We start from the raw sequence: 17,614 nt of genomic DNA, 5'->3' as shown, positions 1-17,614 counted from the left end.
GGATCTTAGAGGCAATGCTTTCAGTTTTTCCCATTCAGTTTGATGTTAACTGCGGACTTGTCATATATAGCCTTTATTTTGTTGAGATACTTTCCTTTTGTGTCTATTTTTTGAGTTTTTTCTTATCGTAGAGTGATGTTCAATTTTATTGAATGGATCTATTGTGTCATTGATTTATTCTGTGGATGTGATGTATTGCAAAACTTTTGACTAGCATATGTTGCACCACCCTTGTGTCTCTGGGATAAATTCCATTTATAATGTAATTTTTTCCAGTATTGTGTTGAGAATTTTTCCCTCTGGGTTTACTGGGATACTGGTATCCAGTTCTCTTTTTGGTGCATGTCTTTGTCTGATTCTGGTATCTGAGTAATTCTGGCCTTGTAGAATTGACTTGGAGGAGCTCCTTTCAGGAAGGATACTTTTACATTAAAAATGATGACATTGGTTGTCTCCAAAGAGGGGAGATTTTTCCAGTATGGCTTCAGAAAGGTCTTTTTAAGTTTAAAACATGAACTACATGATATACCTAAAAACAAATAAAATCATATTTTAAAATGAAATAACATCTGGAAAGCACATGATAGAAACTCAGTTAACAGCTATCAGGATTAACCTTATGCATCTGGTGGTGAAGCTTGAGAAGGGAGGCAACAGTAATGAAATCAACTCTGGAAAAGATGTTGTAGTTGTGGTCAAACCACTTTGGAATGAAAATTCTTCAAAACTGGTGATCGTGTTCATACTGCAGTAGTTTGGAGGCACTGGAAATAATCTTCCCCATCAACCCCAGCTGCAAAGAGGCCAAGGCAGTCTGGTTCCATATGCCAACCTCCTTCATCCCCACCTGTAGACCGAGGGGAATAAAACTATGAAGAATATGTACAATGCTACTGTGGCCATGGTGACATATAATGTCATAGGCTCGGACACATGTTATAGTTCAAGGCTTCTACTCAGATTCCTTTAAACAAAATGAAGTGGCTATAACTGGAGTTGGAGGTTTATTGATCACTCAGCAAGTTCTAAATTGCCTCCAAATGACACACGATTCCATTGGGAGGAGAGGGGAAGGTCTGCTGAGTACATAGTGAAAGGTGAATTTTAGATAATTGAAAATGAATCTTGATGAGAATGGGATGGGAGAGGGAGCGGGAGATGGGATGGTTGTGGGTGGGTGGGAGGTTATGGGGGGGGGAGCCACTGTAATTCAAAAGCTATACTTTGGAAATTTATATTTATTAAATAAAAGTTAAAGAAAGATGAATTTTAGCTGATTGGGAAATATTCATTTGAATGAATGTAGAATTTATTGTTAAGAATAAGCATGTCCAGAGTGATTGTGCAAGAACTGTATTTAATTCAATTGTTCTTATGCCCATTCTGAAACAGCTAAATTATCACGTCAGAAGGAGTTAAAGATCACATTTTGCGTGAAGGAAAAGCCAATTTAAATAGGATTTTTAGACTTAAACTCTTGGGTATTTTACTCTAGAAAAGGACTTTATTGATTTTTGTGTTTTGTTTCTAGCATTGCAAGTAGCAAGGGAGTAAATTCCTGGTATTTGGAATCCTCTCACCTCAGTTTTCCTTTGAGTAAATCATTAGCCCCTCTGATCTGACTGCTATAGCACATGTTCTGCCCCAGGCACTGTTTGTGCTTGTTTAATGTATATTATTAATTGCTTACGCAAGAGCAAGGATGATCCCTTTGAGGGTAAGAGGAACACATCTTTACTGAGATGTGGACAACTTACTTTGGCACTGGAAGAGCTAATCAACAGATGACTTGACACAGCTCATTCTTCCTGTGAATTTTCAAGCCTGTTGAGAAAGAAAATCGGCATATGCATTGCATAGATCTTTCTGGGCACTCTGTTTTCCTTTTTGTTCTTCTGAAGTTCGACAAGTGAGGATTTCCTTAGTTTAGTAAGATTTCCCTTTTTGAAGTTCAAATACCAACATGTGAGGTAGGGATGAAAACTATTCCAGTGAGATAAGATCTAAAAACTGGAGGCTGAACTAAATAAAGATCTTGGGAAAATTGGGGTTTTGAAGAGATTGAGGATGGGAGGAGGGTGTAGTTGTAAAATTTGAACTCTGGGTATCTCATTGAAATAGGGGCCTGGGAAGGCTGTGTTGGAGAGAGAGCCTTGAGAAGACATCTCGGGGACTGGCCCTATTGAAAAATAGGCTGAGGGAGTTGAGGGCACACACGTAAAGGAGAGCACATTGACTGGTCACTTTTTTTTTCTTTCTCCAGTGAGTTTTGATTAGATTCTGAGTCTCAATATGGTGACTGACCCACTTTTAATAGGGGTTGAATAGGACTGGCTTGGAAAGACCTCAAAAAGGACAGTTTTCATTGCATAAAAAAGAAGTAGATATAGATTAGGTTGAGAAAATTGAAAAAGACGGGTAGAGTGGAAAAAAGGGGGAAATATAAAATTTGTACAGTTTAGGCATGTATTGGCATTTGGCATGAGTGTTTATGGAAACACCAGTTTTTTTCTCTAAAAGTAATATCTTCATTCAAGAATCAACCAAAATTTTGCTATCAAATTCTTTTTAACTTTTGAGTGTTTGTCACTCCCAGTAACCTTTCCAACTTTGCAAAGAAAGTAATAATATTTAGGAAGGCTTTACCTTTTGATTATAGAGCAGTTTCCTTGAAGAGGAAGTTGGCAAAATGGAAAGGAGATTTGGTGTCATTCCAATTCTATTAGAAATTGAAATGTATCCAATAAGGTAAAACAATTAGTTTTATTTTGCTTAAAGGTGTCATGGTTGCAAGTCTATACAATTTAACAGATATGGGAAGGATTCAAATTTGTTCTTTAACTAGAAAGTTCAATTCAAATTATGTGGGTATAACAGACCTTAATGAACTCTTTTCTGAGGCGCAATGAATGAGAGGTAGATTACTCATTTCTTCATGTTCTGTTAAGGCACGTCATGTCTCTGAGCATGAGTAGTTTCAATGTTTCTTAAAAACATTATGTTCTCAAACTCTTCTCAAACCATTTCTTTACCAGTGATCTGGGAATGTGGAAGCAGTTTTGCGTTTTCTAAAGAGTTGGGGATTTTTAATACTCTAAGAATAGCTCATGACCCACTGAAGTTTATGCCTTATTTTGATTTATGCTGAGCACGGACAACACTACAAGCAGGATACAGGATCTATACAGAAAGACATGCGGAAGAGGACAAATATGCTAATGTAGTTTCTTTAGCTGGGATATCTTCAGAAGATTTCTTGTACCTTTCTGAGCCTCAGTTTCTAAGTACACTGAAGAGTTTGAACCTAACAACTCAAAGGAACTGTCAATTCTAATAGTCTACTATGTAGGGCTGGTGTTGTGGTGCAATGGGTTAAGTTACTGCTTGCAGTGCTGTCATCCCATGTCAGAGTGCCAATTTAGGTCCCAGATACTCCACTTCTGATCCAGCTTTGGCTAATACACTCGTGAGGCACTGGGAAATGTGCGGCCCCTGCCAGTCTTTGAGGAGACTGGGATAGAGTTTCTGGTTCCTGGGTTTTACCTGGCTCAGCCCTGGCTGTTATAGCCATTAGGGAAATGAGCCAGTAGATGGGCTCTCTCTCCCGCGCTCTCTCTTTTTCTGTCCTATCCTATCTCCACTGTACCTTTCAAATAAATAACTAAATCTTAAAAATAGTTTGTTATGGTGCTGGCATGTGGTGGTGCAGTGGGGTAAGTCGCCACCTGTGACACAGACATCCCATATGATTCCCTTTCTCATTTGGGGAATGAGCCAATAGATGGAAGATCTCTCCCTGTCCCCCACTCTATCTCAAAAATTCTGTCTTTCAACTAACTAAATAAATCTTTAATAGGTAGTCTTAGGAGGTAAAAATAATTGTGATTTGTTCTAGAAAACATAAATCTGCTTTCAAATTTCCCTCCAGGTTTGAGTTCTAAATTTCAGCTATCGTAATCACCCTTTTTGAATTAAGTCATTGAGGAAATCAGCTAACAATGCAAACATGATATATAAGTATTTGTTTGGGGTTACATATATGCATCATGCATTGTACAAGGCAATGGAATTGTCACTGTATGAAATGCAGTCCCTGTGTGCCTTTTAGAATTTACAAGCCAGTGAGGGGGTCAATCCAGAGGAATAAATAGAAAGTCAACAGTGTGATAAGGGCTATACAGGGAGTGTTTATGGAGTGCTAAGGTTTGAATGTCCTCTCTATAACTCATGCTGAAATTTCATGGCCACTGTAACAAAATTAGGAAGTGGGACCTTTAAGAATAGGTGGTGTAGGGTCTGCCCTCATGAATGGATTAAGGCCATCCTCATGGGAGTGGGCTCCTCGTAAGGGATTTGTTCAGTCCAGTTTTTCTCTCTGTCTTGGATGAACTTCCTTACCATCTGATGCTCTTCCTTCTGTCATGTTATAGTGTATCAAGAAGGCCCTCACGAGATGAGCCCTCTCAGTTTTGGACCTCCCAGTCTCCAGAGCTGTGATCTGGATAAGCTTTTATTGCTTGAAATAGATCCACTCTGTGGTATTCTGTTGTAGGGGCAGAAAACTGACTAAGGGGGAGAGGAACATTTCTAGGAGAGGAACCCATCAGGAAATCAAGGAAGGCTTCCTGGTGGCTATGATGTCTCAAGGGATACTGGAAGGATAAACAGGAGTAAATCAGGTTAGAAGTGGTGGGGGGGAAGATTAAAGGTGTTCCCCGTGTGAATATTTAGCTCCAGAGAAAGTCTAGAGGGTTTGGGGAATTTGAAAGAATTCTGTATGTCAAGAGTACAGTAACTGTGGGAGAGGATGGGGAGTTTTTAGAAATGAGGACAGTAATTCACATTCTTTTACTCTTGAGATAAATTATATGTCCTGCAATGCAGGGGGTGGATAATAGAAACAAAAGGATAGAGGCAATGATTTTTTTTTTTTATAGGCAGAGTAGACAGTGAGAGAGAGAGAGAGAAAGGTCTTCCTTTTGCCATTGGTTCACTCTCCAATGGCAGCCGCGGCCGGCGTGCTGCGGCCGGTGCACCGCGCTGATCCGATGGCAGGAGCCAGGTGCTTTTCCTGGTCTCCCATGGGGTGCAGGGCCCAAGCACTTTGGGACATCCTCCACTGCACCCCCAGAGAGCTGGCCTGGAAGAGGGGCAACCGGGACAGAATCCGGCACCCCGACCGGGACTAGAACCCCGTGTGCCGGCACCGCAAGGCGGAGGATTAGCCTATTGAGCCACAGCGCCAGCCGAGGCAATGATCTTTAGAGAGGAGACGGTGGCCTGATGATGAGGATGAGAAAGGAGGGCAGATTCATAGTGTACCAAGCAGACAGAAATAAAAATCTGCAGTAGGTCAAATATAAGGAGCAAGATAAACAGGTACAAGGGTGAAGACTGGATTTTTCACCTGCACTTTCTTGAACAGTAGTGACATTTGCAGAGATAGGAAATAGAGGCAGAGGAGCAGCTCTGGGGAAAAATAAGAAGTTCATTTTGAACAAGTTGAGCTTTAAGAGACTAGTGCTTAGCAGGTCCTCACAAACTAATTGGATAAATTGGATGAATGAGCATGCAAGCAAAAATGTCGAAAAGGTATCTGGAAACGTGGATCTCCTAGCCAGAAGAGAGATCTTGGTTGTAGATTCCTATTTTGAAGTCTTTGATGTAGGGATTAAATTTAAGACCCTGGGAGTGGTTGTGATCATCCAGGGGAAGGAGTGTGGAGAAGAAAAGAGTTGAAGGAGCTGGGGCCAGAGGAGCAGCAACATCTCACAGTAAGCGGAGGCAGAGGAACACCCAGAAGAGTGAGTAGGAGAAACCATTGGAATAGGACTAGATATGAACCCCTATACATAACTTTATGAAGGCAGTATTTTGTTTTGTTTATTTTAAGGTAATTGCTATTGACTGAATCATGCCGCCTTCAAATTTATATCTTGAATTCTAACCTGCAATTTGAGTGTATATAAAGGAGGTCATTAAGGTTAAATGGGACCCCACTGTGATAGAACCATAGCTTATCACAGAGGAAGGGCCTTCTCTGCCTCTTCCTCTCCTCTCTTTCTTCCCCTTGTCATGGGAGAACACAGGGAGAAAGTGAATATCTGCAAGTCAGGAAGAAGTACGCACTGGAACCCAACCATGCAGGCACCTTAATGTTAGACTCACAGCCTCCTAAACTGCAAATAAATTGCTGCTGCTGAAGTCTGCCAAGTCTGTGGCATTTTGTTACAGTAGCCCCAGTTCACCAAGCCAGTGCCCAGCACTTAGAAATGGCCTGGTAAACAGAAGTGATCCATATTTTTGAGTGAACTAAACGAATGAGTCATTCACTGGCATGGCTTTGCAAATGTATGTCTCCCTCAACACAGTGTGACTGTAGTTGAGTGTGTTGGGAGAAGAACTGACCACTTGCTTGCATGGGAGTCCTGGGTGCTCTGTGGGAGTGGGAGGCAGTGGTGGTAATACAATTGTTAAGAAACAACCTGAAAAGGCTCAAAATGCACAAATCTTATTAATTTTGTAAAATATTATTTGATTAGACCTGGCTCTGAAACTGTGTTTGGTTGACTCTCTCTCCCCCTAACTCCATGTATGTGTATCTTTGTATGTATGTGGAAAGGACCTGTCTACATTAGATAGGACTGGACTATCTAAGTGGATTTAGGCACACTCTAGTTATTGCTTTCCACAAAGAAATAATACCCCAAGCTGGCAATGAGATTCCTCAAGTAAATAACAGATAAAGGAAGGAAGAGGGACACAGTGTAACAATAATTAGAATAATTGGAATTCTTGTATCACTCAAGGCACTTATGGTGAAAGTACTTTCTAAATTGTCTTCTACCACATGCAATATAGAAAATTTTTCCAAGAAAATGTAAGATGAAAGTAACTAAACTCTATTAAGCTGCTGAATTAAATCTGATTCATTCATTGATTCATAACAAAAGAGTAGACACTCTACCTGACAACCAAAAATTCAAACTATCTTCATCAAGTCCTGGGTAAGAAACCAGGAAGTCTCATCTGCAGTTTGTATGAATAAGGGTCTTCATTTGATTCCTAGTGCACAAATCATGCCTCTCTTCTTTGGAGTGGCAGTGAGGAAGCAAAATATGTCTAGAAACATGCTTATGATATTGGTCACAGTTAGCTTTCCATTAGTGCGTGACATAGCAGGCTTAGGTAACAACTGAAGATGTTAAACTGCCATACTTACAAAGGTCCATGAATAGAATGTTAGTACAATTCTGTGGCTATGAGGACCCCTATTCCAGGGTGAGGGATCTAACAGGAGAATAGCTCGGTAATTTAGTGCAAGCCCAGCCTTGGTTGTGCCAATGGTTGGAAATGGGGCATGTATGCTCCAGTTTGTAAATATCACTTGGGCAAGGTGGCAAAATAAGTCTATGGTAACAGAAATCAGAGCAACGGTGACATATAGGGGTTAGGGATGTACTAGGATGGGCATGAAGGGGACTTTCCTGGGGTGATGGAAATGCTATACACATCCGTTGGAATGGTTGTTGCAGCTTTACAAACTCACTTCATTGTGCCCTTAAAATATGTACATTCCACTGTATGCACATTTCAATTCCAAAACAAAATCCAAGGTCAAGGAAAAGTAGTCTAGAAGCTAACAAAAAAGAAGCCCTTAAAGTAAGTGACTAAATCATCTTAAAATCATTAATCAGGGACTTGAAAATAAATTCCTAATTTTTCTTTGATATTAGAGGAAAACAGATGGTGTCAAATACATGTTCAAAGCCAAGGTTCCAAACAGAGCATTTATAATCAGTGTAATGATCAATTTGAACATGGTTAAACCTTCACATTTTAGAGGGAAGTAACCACTTCTAGTAGAATAAGGTATAATGGAGATTTTTCACATCTTTTTCTTTTGTGTTTCTGTTGGAGGAATAATGTTTTTGCAAATGTAAAAAGCTTTTAATGGCGCTACAGAAGAAGCAATGTTTGGTCATAGTATTATCTGGTTACAAACTAAAAATTCAGAGCTCTCTTGTGAATCATGCTGCCAAGAATTGCAGGCTTAAGCCTCGAGATTGTACGAATTTGAATTTTGACTTTATGGCCTTAGTCGGTATGAAGATACAAAGATAATCTTCTAGCAACAACAGTTTTGAAAATCCTAGAATGTCACATGGAAACTTAGGTTTTAGATATTGTTATTCAGACCAATGTGGTATTATTTTATCTTTGTAAATATGTGGATTAATAAATTGGCTAAAATTTGATGACCGAATATGACCAGGCACAGTTTGAGAGACCCATATTCATAAAATACCTTCCATTAGACCTTGTCCTTAAGGAGCTTCTGAGCAGAATGAGAGCATCAAATACACAAATAGCTCTAATTCAAGGCGGAACATGATAAAATGAATGAGAACTACCGCTGGAGTTCAGGGAGAGGAAATTCTCTTTGAATAGGGAATGAAAGGAGGTGGAGGCATTTAGGCTGTGCCTTCAAAAGGGGATGATTTTCCCTGGTGGGCCAGGGAGGTGAGGGTTCTAGGTGGAAAAGAGAAGTGTTGAGTTCTTGGAATGTCAGGTTTTCCTTTGGCTGAAGCACAGGCAACATGTCAGCGTGGGCAGAACAGACAGGTTGGCTATAGGGAGAGAGGATGACAGCCCCAACTCCTGGAGAAGCTGTGATCTGGGTTTGAGGCAGAGCTGGGTCATGACAAGTTGCATCCTGAAGAAGCATGAGGAACCATGAAAATAAATGGGCAGAGGGCTCTAGGAAGAGGTGGGTGAAGAGAGTGGTCAGAGAGGCTCTTAGGATGCACTTAGAACAAGTGAGGTCACGAAAGGCTAAAGTGGGCAATAGAAGTGCTCTGGGAAAGGCAGGCTTGCACAGCCAGAATGCTCAATAATTGCTTCTTGGTCAGGTATGGGCAGCAAGGGAAGGCTGGCCCTCAGAGCAGAGGGTGAGATGGTAATCTGGGTGAGCAGAGGGATAGCAAGGCTGTACAGAGACAAGGGACATTCAGAGGAAACCCTGTTGGAGGATGTGAGCTTGATAACTTGTGTTTGACCGGGCCAACATTACCCCAGAGAGTGCTGGAAGTTGGGTCTGGAAATGCATTTGGCCATTGACACTGGAAAGAAAGATCCCTCTTCACCTGGGAGTGCCCATAGGTTGTGGCAGTGGCTGTATATGCCTAGCAGGAGCGTATCTAGAGGGGACACGTGGAGGGGGCGTGGGTGTGAAGCTATGCCAGAGGCACCTGTGAAAATGTTGCACAGTACAGGGTGTTTCCCACCTTTATTCACCAAGCAAGGGACTGGCTCGCCAAGAAGGGTGTGAAAGAAAGTGCCAGGGAGAAAGAGGCCAAGAAAGATGTGACTATTAGACATCTCAGATTCACTTTGATTGTAAGTTTCTGAGTAAACAAAGTCAATGAGGAGCCACTGAGGCTTTTCATTCATGCTGGGTTCAAGATGAACACAAGCAGGTTCCTTTTCCTTCCTCACTCCCTCCTTTTTTTCTTCTTCCTCTCTTCTCTCTGCTCCTATCCTCCCTCTTTGCACACTCATTTAACTTTGGCCCAGCCTAGTTCATGGTGGCCATTGTTGACCTATAGGAGGAGCCACTGTCACCAGTGAAGTGGAATAGTCTTGTGTTTTTCCTATTTATTTATATTCAAGATTTGTTGCCATTGCTGATCCTAGAGGGAGCACTACTATAATAGTTTTGGATCTTTCAAAGCTTGAATATATATTTGCATTGTGACATTATTAACAGTTACAACTTCTTTCTTCTGAGCTCCAGAGCCACTCATAAATCTCTTGGTAACTGCACAGGGTTTCAGAGCCAGAGACCAGCCACTCCTGGCATTGTGATTAGAGTCATTTAATACCCAAGGTGGTGACTAATGTCTGGCAACAAAGGCTCCACTAGGCATCACGTGGCCTGGGACCTTGGGTGTACTAGGGACACCTTATGGTCTGTGTGCTACCACCATGGTCAAGAGAAAAGTTGAGGAACAGGCAGATTCATGTGGGCATCACTGGGAACCAAGAGACCTCTCTTCACTATCAATGCCAGTGCACTATGAAAGCTTAAAATTAGTTTAAAACAAAGTACCCAACTTTGCCTTATCTTCATACCCTAGGTTTTTAGTAATATTTTTTCATATATTTACAGAAAACAGTCAACGAACTGTTCATGGAAAGGTTGTGGGTTTGGTCAATGAAGTGGAGAAGTATTACATTTCTGCTGGAAACACATCCTCAGAATGCCAAAACATTTATTCTAAGTCTGATTTCCTGATGCAAATTGGAGGCATGGCAATCGTGTGTCTGTTCTGACACTGGGAGCTGGGGCCAACAAGGCATTTGATTCAAGTACATCCTGGAAGGCTTTTGTTGTTAGGTTATATTCTTTAGGAAAAACCACCCATGTCACATTTTGTAAACTTGATATCCATGCACTTTTGACTGGCATTCTATTTTAGCTGTGAGCCTGTGATTTATAGCCAGCCTGTTTTCCCTCTTGCCTGGGGTGGCAGTGGAAAGCACGGGGCATGCTCCAGGCTCCACAGGTAGGGAGCCCAGGGGGCTGGCTTTCTTTGGCTGGGTGAGGCTCACTCTAGCTGTGCCACACTGTTCTCCATGGGCAGTGTCTCCCCCTCAGTCCTCACTGCCATTCATCCAGTTCCGTGCAGCAGCCCAGCTGCTGCGTCTGCCGGGAGGGGCTGCCAAGTGCCCTGCCTACTGGCTGCTTCCCGATTCCCTGCCATTCCACACACAAACACATCCACACACGCTCTGCCTCGCTCACACTCCAAGCCGCTCATACATGCAAGCACATTCCTTTCTTCCTTCTCACGCTCTTGCCCCTTGACGTCCGCGAGCCCATGGAACATTTCTGGAAAGACACTCTTGATCCAGCAGGGTAATATTGTTTTGATTTCTCTCTCTGTAGCTTGAGCGTTTTGAGAAAGCAACTTACCTTCCTGGCCAGGGTCTGTATCTTATCTGGGGGATGAGGATTTGCTGTTTGCCATGGGGGGGGGGGGTAGATGTGTGTCTCCTTTATCTCTGAGGAGTTGTAGGGTCTTTGTGTCATTTGTACATAATTTGGCAGGTTCAGATTTTTTAAGAGCCCCATGAAGTGCTCTTGCATGTGTTTTAAAAAGGCATTTGAAAATTGAAAGTGTGATTTACGGAAACTAAATCATCTGTAAAAAAAATTGCTTTGGAAACTAATGGTTGCTGGCCATAAAGAGAAATAGCTGTGATTCACCTAATCTGTTTTTAACCCTTTCTTTGCTTATAATCTATGGTTACTAGTGCTAAACTCAATCTTGGCTTCATATTAAATCAGCTGCATTTGCACATTATCCAAAAATGTTTGTTTTGGTAATAATTAGAAATGTATGCTTATTAGTATAAAATTAAAAAAATTACAGTTCCTAACAGCAACCTTGGCATTTATTTATGACCATTTTGTCAGGTACTCTGCAGAGTATTAATGGCTATACTAGGCTGGAGCCAGGGAAGGTGATTAAAAACTATTAACTATCTAAGACTTTGGATGTATGATATACTACCTGCATTTTTTTGTCTCATTAATAGATGTGTGTGTGTGTGTGTGTGTGCTTAAATGCTTACCTTGTAATTCAGTTCAAAACTCTTGTAACTCAGTTCAAAACTTTTTCATCATATATTTTAGCCTGTGTCTCCTAGCTTAAGTGAACCGAGAAGGGGCCAGTGGTGGGATTAAAGAACAAAAATGCATTTTAAGTTTGTTGGTGAGACCAGTAGGGTGACACAATTGCCAAAGTCTTGCTTAATGACCTGAGGTTATCTTTTGTAGGAAAAAGTCACCTTTCATATTCACTTATCTAAAGTTTTGGCTGTGTAACCTGTGGAAGGCATGAAAACCCATGTGAGCTTAAGCAAAGGTTTCTCTGAATCACCATTCACATGAGGGTTTCTGATGGGAGCAAATGCAATGCTGCAGTCCAACACAGCCAAATTCCGTGTGTGTGTGTGTGCGTGTGTGTGTGTGTGTGCTGGGGGGGGGGGGATCTTTAGAAGTTCCTGTCTGGAAGCCACTGCTCTGGGATCATTTTGCAGATGAGGTAACAGGTCTCCAGGAATATTCTCCTGATTGCAAAATGTACCTCTTCCCAAATGTACCCCTTACCTCTCCTCCCCTCTCTGTCCCCATGCCTCCTACCAGCTCCTGCAGCTGCTAAATATAGCTGTCTGTGGCTGGCTGCATAGGCAACTGCACACTCCATCCTATCAGCCATATCGCAGTAACAGAGGAGTCCTCCCCAGGGTCATTCTATGTACACACGACATATTTCTCGCCAACAAGGAGGGTGAATCAAACAGGAGGAGAGACAAACAGAGATAGATTGGAGTCTGGCACTGGGCACATAAGGCAGCATGTTAGAAAAAGCTGTTCCCTGGCTTGATATTCCGCGTCTGTTTTAAATCCCTTCCCTGGACCACCTTTAGGAGATCACTGTGCGCTCTCGTTCCCCTGCAGTGAAATTCAGCCTCCATCCAGCGGTGATCCCAAGTAAAGTAAAGTTCAGGGAATCTGCTCTTTGGGATTGCTCCAAAAGGAGTTGTGCGCCTAGAGTGATGTTTGAACCAATGTCAGTGCGAGGCAATAGTCCCTGGACGGCTTCCAGCGCCTTTGTAATGCATATGAGCTTGGGAGACCAGTACTTAAAAGTTGGAGACCCGGGAGCCCAGAAGTTGGCCAAGCGCACTTGCACCAGCGCTGCACTTGCTTGCTGGCTCCGCTGGACCTGCCGGCTTCCCGGCCAGGGCCAGGGCCAGGGCCGGAGTGAGCTCGCAGCGGGACATGCGCCGCGCCGCCTCTAACTGCGGGTTGTGCTTTTCTTCCAGGTGGCCCGTGGGCTGCTGAGCCCTCCGCCGCGCGGGGACACGGTCTGCGCCCTGCCCGCGGCCACTGAGGATGACCATGACCCTCCACACCAAAGCATCCGGCATGGCCCTGCTCCACCAGATCCAAGGGAATGAGCTGGAGCCCCTGAACCGCCCGCAGCTCAAGATGCCCCTGGAGCGGCCCCTGAGCGAAGTGTACGTGGACAGCAGCAAGCCGGCTGTGTACAACTACCCCGAGGGTGCCGCGTATGAGTTCAACGCCGCAGCGGCCGCCGCTGCCGCCGCCACCGCGCCGGTCTACAGCCAGTCCGGCCTCGCCTACGGCCCGGGCTCGGAGGCGGCATTCGGCTCCAACGGCCTGGGGGGCTTCCCCCAGCTCAACAGCGTGTCTCCGAGCCCGCTGATGCTGCTGCACCCTCCGCCACAGCTCTCGCCCTTCCTGCACCCCCACAGCCAGCAGGTGCCCTATTACCTGGAAAACGAGCCAAGCGGCTTCGGCGTGCGCGAGCCCGGCCCTCCAGCGTTCTACAGGTACCCGCGACGCCGCGCCCCGTCGGGGTGGTTAGCGCGCGCTGGGCGGGAGGGAGCAGGCGGACGAGGGGGCTCGCCGGAGGAGGCCGCAGGCTGCGGGGCTGGGGTCCCGGGGTAGTCCCGGTCTCCTTGAGCCGCTGCACGCGCGACCCGAGAGTGCGCGCGGGGAGCCCGGGGCGGGCGCGCGGCCCAGCCTGGCGGTAATTCGCAGAGGCCACGTCCTCTCCGTGGGCAGCCGGGCTGTCCGCCCCTCTGCAGTCTGTGGAAGAGAAGGATCCGAAAGCCCTCGTGGTTCCTAACTAGACAACCGAGTACCGCCGCAGTTATCTGGGGGGAAGTGCCCCACGCGCCAGGATGCGAGGAGCTTTGAGGGAGTCCCTGCAGTCCCACTTTGGTATCCGAAGCTGCAGGTGGTCTGGGCTTAGTGGAGCTCAGGAGACTTTTGTTTATCACTGCCGTTAGTTCACGACCTTGTTTTGTTCGCACAATCTTGCCTTTCAGCCAGAATTGGGGCCGCGAAACACGCGGGCTGCGATGCAGAAGTGGGTTCTAGGGGCAGCGATTCCTAGCCCCAGGCTTGGGCTTCAGGGCGGGATCGCGTGCCCCAGCAGGTGAAGGGGTCCCCGCAAGTCGCTGCTGTCCCACTGAGTTCGTGTCGGAGCGGATCCTGGCACAGGACTTCTGACAGCGGGAATTTATAGATATCCTGTGAGTTTCAAAGGAGCCTAGTAGAAGTACCGGCACTGTCCCCGCCAGCTGGATCAGCGGCCAGGCTGGCCTGCAGGGCCCGGTGTGGCCCTGGAGAGGCTGGACTTGCGCTCACTGGGGAGACGCCCTCCTCCAGGGCTTGTCCAGGATGCAGGACAACGCTCCTCCATGGCTGGTGGCTGAAGCGGCGGGTATTTTGTATTCTTGTGTTTTTTTCCTCCTGATAGGCACTGTTCCCCTTGCTTCTGCTGATGGGCCTGCAGAGAGCCGAAGTGGGCGTGCCGGGGAAACACCTGTGCGCCCTTGCACCAGGCACGGGGGTGAAATTCAGTTCTTCCCTGCTGCGCCCTGGCTTCTGCCCTTGCCTCCTGCTCGGATCCAGACCCCAGGGCACTGCAGCACAAGCCTTGGACAGTCTTCTGTTCAGTGTAGTATTTCCAGAGATATTTATAGCAGAGGAAATAAGACCACGGTGCAGGTTGGTCCCAGAGGGCATGGAAGGATAGGTCTTGGGGTGTCCAAACATAACATCTTCAGTCTCCTTAGAGGATTCTAGAACATTCCACAGCCAAGCTGCTATCACATGGAACACACTGAACAAAACTTTAAAAAGTTGGCCTATTTCAAATTAATTTCCCTTGTTTTAGTTCAAGGTTAAAATGAAAAAAAATTTTTCTTCTGCTCACTATTTTTTTTTTTTTTGGATAAAAGAACAAAACACAGCGATTAAGTCTAATTCACATAATGTTTTAAACTACTTGATGTGAAGGAAGGCATTGGTAGGATGTGAATTCCATAACCTTATGGTGGACTCCAGACACTATTTTCTTTTCCATTTTAATTTTCAGTTCTTTCATTGCAAATTAATGCCACTGAATTTCAATGGGCACTAATGAGGCAGCTCCTTGGCAGATTATTTACTGTGTTACTAATAATTGCAAAGTGAACATGGTCACATAAAGAGAGGATCACATTTTATTCAAAACTGTTCATCATCTCAGTGGCAAATAATATCACTATAATATACCCTCTCAAACTTTTTGCATTAAATCACTTTCAAATACTTTTAGATAGAATAATAAAAAAAAATTGCCAAGGAACTTTTAAAAATAAAGAACTCATACCACTGGGATTCTCTGTGGAAAATCAGTCCTGGAGTGGTTTTTTTCCCTCCAGGGTTTATTTCCCACAACATCCTCCTTCTTTGGTTTGGATTCTACCTCCGACTCTTCGAGGAAGAAGAAACGTTTATGGAAGTGATTCAAAGGGTCAGATGTTATTATATGTTTTCCCCGCTCAGTTTTCCTCTTTGAAAAACTGCGGGTAGAATTAAGTGAATCGAGTAGTGGTTTTAGGAAACTTTAGTTTTCTGAACTAGTTATCGAAAGTTTTGGGGCCGTTTTCAATCTTCTTGTCTTGAGCCAGGGGATCACGAAATCGATTTAGTGAATCTATAACATTCTTTTTAAAATAAATAAAGTGGAAAAGAATATAATAGAAAATATCAACATGCATGATACTTACCAAGGATGAGTTTTCTTTCAGTTTGTTTTAGTTGATGTGCTTGCGAGCGCTGATTATGACATAGAATATATCTCTTGCTGTGGGTTGAGGTCAAAGCAGTTTGAAAGATACTGGCCTAAATTGTTATGTTCAGAGGAAAACAAAAAATCCAGGCAAAGGGTGTTGTTCTCTCTACACAAACCAGAAAGCTATTTTGTTAGTTTTTATCTTATTTTTCTGTTATAAATTAATCTGGTGTCTTTAGGTCAGTTAGACTAAGCTTTACTATTTCTGATTCCTTCCTTTTCCTTTTGTAAAATGATGCTGTCACAGGGATTATCCAGTTGAATATCCCATGGTGATGTTCACAGAATTTCTGTGAAGTTGATATTATTTAGCATTAGCATGGTATGGTTCCTCTCCCATGGGCCACAATATGTAGGAAGAAAAGTAATAGATTAAATTTCTCTGGGCATATAATAATGTGAGAACAATTGTTACAAATGTCAACACATTGTTATTAAGAGGTGATAAATTTGTTATTAGACAAGCGGGAAGTGATTTTGCAAGATGGGTTTTATCTAAAATTTCATAAGATAATTGGAAGTCATTTTATCCTGGTGTTCATTTTTGGAGTTCAAACAACTTAAGGATTTCAAGTAAAACTAAGATGAAATTTAATTATATTTACTGTTTTTTGTTTTAGAAATTCAATGTGGGTATTTAATGCTATATGCTTATTTCAGTTTTATTGCTCAGTATTTTTACAGGATAATCACCATCTCCTCCAAAAAAAAAAAAAACTTGGTAAATACACAAAACTTCTGCATCAAAGTAAAGCTCTGGTAATTTGTATATAGTCACTCTGTGTATCTTGGATAACAAGCTTGTCCATTGGTGATCACTGAAACCTATGAGTCAACTTTGAACAGAGGATCATCTCCAGGGAGAAATATGAATGGCTAATTTTCAAGTTTCCTATTCCTTCCTTGTACTTAGGTGATATTTTAGCCTCCTTTCTTCCTGTTCTTACTTTTTTCATCATGTTAATTGTTACTGATTACCTGATACTTTGTGCTGGGCTAAGAATAGTCCATGGAGCCACATACTGCCTGGGGAATGAGTGTATTTTCAGTTGAAAACGGAATCACATCTTCAATCTCCATTTCATTTTCACCTCCTCCATGTGGCTTGTGCCTGTTTGGTGGAGAGCCCCTGAAGGATAATTGCCACTTATTCTAATCTTTCCTACACTCAGTTAATTTGGATCCTTGGTTATAGCTGCTTGAGATTTACTTTTGTGAATATATTTGGGCTACGACAATCATAATTTGGGAAAAATTCAGGTTCAGGGTTTCGGTTTCTTAGAGTTTTGAGGATATTAAAGGCAGAGACCATTAGGAAAAACTATAAAAGATATCAAACTTCCCATTAAGAATAAGATTGTATCTGTGAAAGTGGTATGTAAGCTGTATAATATTATATATATATATATATTTTTACTATTTTAGCCACATGTTAATATGTGTCTTAGTGCTTTTGCAAACTAAAACGTGGTAGAGGAGAACAAATTTTAGTGGTCAGAAGTTTTGATACTCATATAGGATGATGATAATATAAAATCTTTTCCAATGGAAGCCACATTTAGGTAAGATCTTTATTACCATCTGTGCCATTAGTTTGTGCAGCCTGGGTCATCATAGAGAACATTTACTTTATAGATACATTTTGAAAGTGCCCAAAGCCTGACTAAGTGAAAACACTTTTACATAAAGAAATACATGAATATTAATTACATTTTTGTAAAACCCTTAAGCAACACAAAATTAATATGTCTAACTCCTGCTCGTGATTTTGGTATTAATTTTAATATGACTTGGGAAGAACCCAGTAGGGAAAGCAGTGGGCTCACTACGTCCCTTTCTTTTCCAGGATACTTTGAATGGAGAGGAAAAAATTAGAATTTTAGTTTAAT

The 17,614-nt window shown here is 43.0% G+C and overlaps 1 protein-coding gene and 1 long non-coding RNA gene across 17 annotated transcripts in view; one reads left to right on the top strand and one right to left on the bottom strand.

Moving 5' to 3' along the window:
* LOC138849567 (uncharacterized) overlaps positions 1-13,592 on the bottom strand; it is a 51,254-nt gene extending 37,662 nt beyond the window's left edge. For both annotated transcript variants that reach the window (XR_016233625.1, XR_016233624.1), the window contains exons 1-2: positions 13,370-13,592; positions 1,758-1,824 (exon numbers count right to left, since the gene is read on the bottom strand). This is a non-coding gene — a long non-coding RNA (uncharacterized LOC138849567). The remainder of the gene's footprint in view (positions 1-1,757; positions 1,825-13,369) is intronic.
* ESR1 (estrogen receptor 1) overlaps positions 1-17,614 on the top strand; it is a 478,649-nt gene that overhangs the window by 138,542 nt on the left and 322,493 nt on the right. For 11 of the 15 annotated variants that reach the window (XM_089332575.1, XM_070073399.2, XM_070073398.2 and 8 more), the window contains one exon: positions 12,898-13,428. In XM_089332575.1, coding sequence (XP_089188701.1) covers positions 12,968-13,428 — 461 coding nt within the window. In that variant the 5' untranslated portion in view covers positions 12,898-12,967. Of the gene's footprint in view, positions 1-10,524; positions 10,922-12,897; positions 13,429-17,614 lie in introns of those variants that run through there. The other 4 variants (XM_051854226.3, XM_051854224.3, XM_008263695.5 and 1 more) reach the window with 2 other exon arrangements.

The sequence above is a fragment of the Oryctolagus cuniculus genome, chromosome 5, assembly GCF_051225735.1.
Source record: "Oryctolagus cuniculus isolate XC-2025 breed Fujian yellow rabbit chromosome 5, ASM5122573v1, whole genome shotgun sequence".
NCBI classification, from domain to species: Eukaryota; Metazoa; Chordata; class Mammalia; order Lagomorpha; family Leporidae; genus Oryctolagus; species Oryctolagus cuniculus.
The sequence above is the reverse complement of the archived record's forward strand: the minus strand, read 5'-3'. Positions and strand labels throughout refer to the sequence as shown.